The sequence below is a fragment of the Hordeum vulgare genome, chromosome 7H (assembly GCF_904849725.1).
Source record: "Hordeum vulgare subsp. vulgare chromosome 7H, MorexV3_pseudomolecules_assembly, whole genome shotgun sequence".
In the NCBI taxonomy this organism is placed as follows: Eukaryota; Viridiplantae; Streptophyta; class Magnoliopsida; order Poales; family Poaceae; genus Hordeum; species Hordeum vulgare.
In genome coordinates this window covers 444,285,078-444,291,671 of record NC_058524.1, presented here as the reverse complement: position 1 = coordinate 444,291,671, position 6,594 = coordinate 444,285,078, and the positions used below count along the sequence as shown (strand labels likewise).

General features: G+C 44.8%; 1 protein-coding gene and 1 non-coding gene across 2 annotated transcripts; both read left to right on the top strand.

The window, feature by feature from the left end:
* The first annotated feature begins 500 nt into the window (after positions 1-500).
* Positions 501-6,379, top strand: LOC123412725. Its single transcript, XM_045105663.1, has 2 exons — positions 501-739; positions 5,287-6,379. The coding sequence occupies exon 2, from the start codon at positions 5,322-5,324 to the stop codon at positions 6,174-6,176; it is 855 nt and encodes a 284-aa protein (XP_044961598.1). The 5' UTR covers positions 501-739; positions 5,287-5,321; the 3' UTR covers positions 6,177-6,379.
* On the top strand, positions 2,350-2,488 carry LOC123414446. The gene has a single exon (XR_006614413.1). It is a non-coding gene; the product is annotated as a small nucleolar RNA Z247 (small nucleolar RNA).
* Positions 6,380-6,594: the final 215 nt, after the last annotated feature.

The window sequence follows — 6,594 nt, the reverse complement described above, 5'->3', positions numbered from 1 at the left end:
TTTGGCTATACAATAATATCCTGATGCTATCTATAACTGAGAAGCATTATTTAACTTGTTTTGAATATGTGAATTCAAAAAGAAGGCAGTGTTTTGTGATAGAACCGTGCGCGTAATTTAAAGGAAGGTAAATAATGTATGTTGTGAACATCAGAGACCAGCGTGATGTGGCCCGACTAACGCGAGCATGATCATATCGGGCCAGTACTGGTCAGAGGAAGTTGCGATGACGGGTTTAGCGGGGAGAAAAATAGAGATGACAAAAATATTAATTTGACAAGCCACTTAGCCCTCACAATTTGAACCTATCGGTTACAAAATTTTAAATGGCGTAATTTATGACGACACTTTCGCTGAAGGGATGAAATCCTGTTAAATGGGATAATTATTATAAAAATATCAAAATAGGGTTAAAAACCGGAATTCACTAAAGAAAATCAATCGGATCTGGAACGCTCGACGGCTGCAACCAAGCTCACTGTACTGTCAACGAAGAGAAAAGGGCCACGCCTCACTGCCTCACTGCTTCACGCTCCCCCGCTGCCCAGCCTCTGCTCCGCCGTGCCGCTGCGCCGCCCTAGCATCTTCTGCGTCGCCGTCGCCCCCCGCCTCCGCGACGGCCCTGCTGGTCCAGCTCGTCGCCCGCCGACGCGTTCCCCACCGGCTTGTCGCGTGGGCCCGCGCGGCTGCGCAGCTGCTGCCCGCAGTTCCGGCTGCTCCAGACAGCATCACAAGAAAGGTGATTTCCTATGCTTGAATACTAGATCAAGAGGTTTTTGGTCCGGGGCTTGCCCCGATCCTGGCTCCGCCGCTGTCCACACGATCTGCTGTGCCGACGGCGGCCGGACAAAAGAAGCCACGGCGAGCAGATTGTTTTCTTCTTTGTTTGTTGGTAAAGAACCCTGGTTTGTTTGGGGATTATTTCCGTGCTGTGGCTGGGGAAATCAGCTCAGAAAGACTATGAACTAGAGCAAGCAAACAACAGGTGAAGAAAAGACATGAAGTTCACCTAAGCGATCGTTGACCAAGGAAGAACTGAATGCATACGAGTTTGATCTGAGTTGACCCAAACAGACGGCGTTTTTGTTCCCTTTTTGTCCGTTTGGGTCGGCCGCTCGGCGTCCGTCCAGTTTAAGGTTTGGGTCGGCAGTGCGTCCAACAACAACGACCCATTTGGCCCGGCTGACTGTCCTTTTTAAAAAAATATGCACACGTTTTAGAAAATAGCATAGTTTCACAATCAAATAAAGCATATTTTTCAAATAAATAAGTATAGTTTTACAAACCAAATAAAAATTAAATTGTCTCAAATACATATGAAAAAAATACATCTATTGGTTGCCAACATGAGCCCACATATGCTCAACTAAATCATTCTGCAGCTGCATGTGAGTTTCCTAATCATGCATTTCATAATGAAATTGGACGAACTGTTCAAACATTGCCGCTCCTTCATGTTACTCCCTCCGTCTTGAAATAACTGTCTCAACTTTGTACTAGATCTAGTACAAAATTGTACTAAGCTTAAGACACTTATTTTGGGACGGAGGGAGTATAATATATTGTATAGGAGAGTAGTTCAAACTTCTATCTCTCTATCCTGCCGTGTTTATCTCTCTTTCTTTCTATCTCTGTAAACCGATCGTTAAACGATCTTCTCATCAACTTGTAAGCCAAGGCAATCCTTGTATAAATACCAATGCGGCCCAAGCAAAGGGTTTACCGCTTCCACAATATTTCACATGGTATCAGAGCCTCTTCCTCAATAGATTGAAAGAGATCGCATCTAGCTACCCTCCGCGGCCGAGACGATGTCGGGCGCCGCCACAACTCCCAGCACCATGGGCGCGCTCTCCACCACCTCATCATCCACCTTTGCCTCCTCCTCCACAGCCACCACCACACCTCTCGGACCGCCGCCTCAAGAGAAGCTCACGAGGGGCAACTTCTTGCTATGGAAGGCCATCGTTCTACCCCAAATCAAGGGTGCACAGATGGAGCACCATCTCGACGTGAAGAGCCCGGCACCACCGACGACTCTCACCATCACCAAGGACGGGAAAGAAGAGCAAGTCGTCAACTTTGCCCGATCCCTCTGGTATGCACAGCAGCAACAACTCCAAGGGTATCTGATGGGTCTTTTTCCCGCGATATCCTTCCCAGGTCGTCATGCTCCAGACGCCGTCCGAGGTGTGGCGTGCCATCCACGCCATGTTTGCTGCTCAAAGTCAAGCTTAGGCGATCAATACTCGCATTGAGCTCACGAATCTACAAAAAAGTACTATGACTATGGCTGAGTACCTTGGAAAAATTAAAACACTTACAGATGAAGCTGCTTGTACCGGCGTCGCCCTCTCTGATGCGGAGATCACGTCCAAGATCCTCGCCGGCCTCGACTTGGAATATAATCCAGTCGTGTCGGCGCTCGCGGCTCGGGTGGAGTCTTTCACGGTTCAGGAGCTATACAGTCAGCTCCTGAGCTTTGATGCCCGCCTCACCCTCCTCCATGGCACTAATCTTCGCCAATCATCCGCTAACTCTGTCTACCGCGGCCGTGGTCGTGGGCGTGGGCACCAACGCGGCAGTAGCCGTTTGGGTCGGCCGCTCGGCGTCCGTCCAGTTTAAGGTTTGGGTCGGTAGTGCGTCCAACAACAACGACCCATTTGGCCCGGCTGACTGTCCTTTTTAAAAAAATATGCACACGTTTTAGAAAATAGCATAGTTTCACAATCAAATAAAGCATATTTTTCAAATAAATAAGTATAGTTTTACAAACCGAAGAAAAATTAAATTGTGCGAAATACATATGAAAAAATATACATCTATTGGTTGCCAACATGAGCCCACATATGCTCAACCAAATCATTTTGCAACTGCATGTGAGTTTCCCAATCACGCATTTCATAATGAAATTGGGCGAATTGTTCAAACATTGTCGTTCCTCCATGCTCAGGCACAACATTCTGACCCTAAAACTGAAACATTGATCGTAGATACATTTCAGATGCTCATCTTCTACAATCATATCATGCATAATCACACAATCTGTCATCATCTCCCATAGCGTCCTGGTGCTCCAAGTCCTAGCAGGGTACCGAACGATGCCCCATCAGATACAACGCTAGTGTTGGCTCGAGAGAGAGGTACCTGGTCGAGTTGCTGTCTCGTGTGGCGGCTGGGACTGGGAACGGGAGGGCTGGATGCCTACTTCTAGGTCACTCCCTCCACATGGGCTTGGGCCCTAAGAGATAAGAGGATAGGCTTGGGCCCATACCGGTTCAACACTCCCCCTCAAGATGAGTGGTAGATATCTATCATTCCCATCTTGTCACACGCCAAGTTACAGTCCTTTGTTCCCAGTCCCTTTGTCAAGCAATGTGCAAATTGTTGCCCAAAGCTGACATGAGTAACGCTGATGATCCCAGCATCAAGTTTCTCCTTAATGAAGAAGCGATCAATTTCCACATGCTTTGTCCTATCATGTTGAACTGGGTTATTAGCAATGGCTATAGCTGATTGATTGTCACACCACATCTTCAAGGTTCCCTTCCTCAGAAGTTTCAACTCGTTCAGTAGGTACTTCACCCAGAGCATCTCACACAACCCTTGAGATAATGATCTATACTCAGCTTCTGTCGTTGATCTAGACACAACTGGTTGTTTCTTGCTTCTCCATGACACCAAATTTTCTCCCACAAACATGCAGTAGCCAGAACTGGCCCAGTCAGAGTCACTATAGCCATCCACCTTAAGATGTCCACTCTTCTGAAACCACAACCCTTTACTCGGAGTCCCCTTCAAGTATCTCAGGATTCTGTGCACAATATCAAGATGCCCGCTCTCACCACCCCCACGACATATGTAATGTCAGGCCTGGCATGGAACAAGTACAACAACCTCCCAACCAATTTCTGATAATCTTCCTTATTCACTAGCTCTCCTGATTGTGCTGTAACTTGGCGATTTTGTTCAATCGGAGTAGGGGCAGCACGACATCCCATCATGCCCATGTCACTCAAGAGATCCAAGGTGTATTTTCATTGGCACATAGAGATTCCCTTCTCTGTGCGAGCCACTTCAATACCAAGGAAGTATTTTAGGTTACCCAAGTCCTTTACCTCGAACTCCTTGCTTAGACAACCCTTCAATCTCCCTATTTCCTCCTTATCATCTCCAGTGATGATAATGTAATCCACATAAACAACAAGAATGGTGATCTGTCGAGCAGAGTGCTTGTAGAACATAGTGTGGTCACTGTTACGCTGACCATACCCCATACCACGGATGACACGTCTGAACCTATCAAACCATGCCCTTGGTGATTGCTTCAGTCCAGACAAGGATTTATTCAGCATGCATACCTTCCCTGTAGTCTCCGAAGTACTAAAACCTGGTGGTATCTCCATGTACACTTCTTCCTGTAACTCACCATGCAAGAAGGCATTCATGACATCTAGTTCATGCAACTTCCACCCAAAATTAGCAGCACAAGAGACCAATATCCTTACTGTGTTCATCTTTGCCACGGAAGCAAACGTCTCATCATAGTCACTACTGGGCTAGTCCATACATTCGAATGAATAAGCATAAAGGGAGATATGCAGTTCATAGTGCCACTACATGATACTACCAGTTGCTAATTGCTCCAATTTACCTTGGCTGGTCGCCTTCTTAATTACTGGATTATAGTTCGGCCACAATTTAACATTTCCGTTGATCTTTTGTTGTAAGAAATGCAGACCCCTTGTTGGGGGAGGATAAGTTTTTTGCAAATTCAAGTATTCCCTCCAATCCGAATTAATTGACCAACCTCTGCACAATGTCGTACTTACATTGTATAGAGGCTGCGTCAATTAATTTATATCAGAGGGAGTATTAGTTTAGCACCAGTACTTGATTAATAGATCTTGTTACTACCTCTTTTAAGCTGCAGAACTGATCGGATATTTTGTAATCTGGATGCAAATTGTAGGTGCCTCATTGCTGGGCAGGTGTTGCTTGTTGCATGATACTCATGTTACACTCTTTTATTTTTTACCTCATAATATGTTTTTTTAAGGATAACCTCATAATATGTTACACTCTTACTTTCACTGTGTTCTTCCCTCTTTATCATATACAGTATGCTGTTTCGTAAGTGAATATGTTGCATATATTATTATACCAAAGTCTTGATATACACCTTTTGTAATTGCATGTATTTCACTTTTTTCTCAAGATATTTCACATTTCAACAATATATGGAAATATAAATGCTTAATTACTGTTTCTTTTGCCTTATTGCAGTAAATGAGAGTTTGAGCTGCACTGAAAGGTAGTTCATGAACACAGTGCTAACCATGTCTGGTATCGATGATGAGGAACCACATTCAGAGGTTAGACAGTTTATGAACAGAGCAGTAGCTATGTCAGTTATGGATGTTAAGGAACCACCTTCAGAGGTTTCCATTGATCCATCACGGTCAGTGAATATAGTTCATGAGGACGACGATTGGGTTATAGTCAAGAAACAGCGGATCACCATATTGATCCCTCCACTATCACCTGCAGCTGCAAGCCCTCAAGCTGGCACACACAAAGTAAGTTCTAGACAAGTTAGCTTACCGAGAATGAGCAGAAGAAACTGCAATGCTGCCACAAAGAAGAATCCAAAGCATTTTACTATGAAGAAATCTCTGGAGGGCCTCGGCGTCGATGCCAATATGAAGAAAGCTCGGACCTGCCCTTCTGAAAGTATTGTTCATCAAGATGATGCAAAGATGAGGGGAGAATCATCACGAAGTGCTGTCGTAAGGTGTGACTGGACTAAACAAGTAGATCATGCTGTTGAAGGACTGTCCCATCAAGCCAATCAAAAAGCAACAAATCCACTTGGAAACATGTATGAGCCGGGGCTGCCGATTATTTCTTCAAATGTCACGAATAAGGTACTGCGAGCACGACTTCTTCGGAGACGGGTTGCTCGTTTCGGTGGGCTGAGGAATTGGCTTTTGACTTGCGGCCTTGGATGGTTTGTCAAAATATTGGACAGTGAAGAGATTGGGATGTATCAGATGGTCTCCCTTACAATGAACCAGCTGAAAGAGATGGGCCTTATTGCCGTAGGACCACGGAGAAAATTAATCCATGCTATTGACAGTCTCTGCAAGCCTGGTCAGTTTGAGATGTTTTCTTGATCTCAAGTGTGTTTCAGTTCGTTAGATGTTTTGATGCTAGTCAGTTCAGGTTCTACAGCCGTATGCAGTGCTCTTTTTTTTTTTTTTTTTTTTTTTTTTTTAGGGAAGCCGTTTGCAGTGCTCTGTTGTAACTTAGAACTGAAAATGCAACTGATGCTAAAAATGCTTTAAGTGAAAAATTAGAAGACTATAGTTTGACCTCCTCTGCGAGATGATCCATTGTAAGCCTTTAAAAGTGCAAACTAATCTGGGTTATATATTACAGTAGGCACTAACAATCTAAAAATGTTTAGATCAAATTGTACCCTCTGACCTAAGAATCAGTGGCTAAAGCTTATGTGCATTCATGTGAGGGCTGCGAGCCAGAGTGAGTGAGGTGTGTGTTTAAAACGCAGGTAGAGCTTTACTCCCTCCGTCA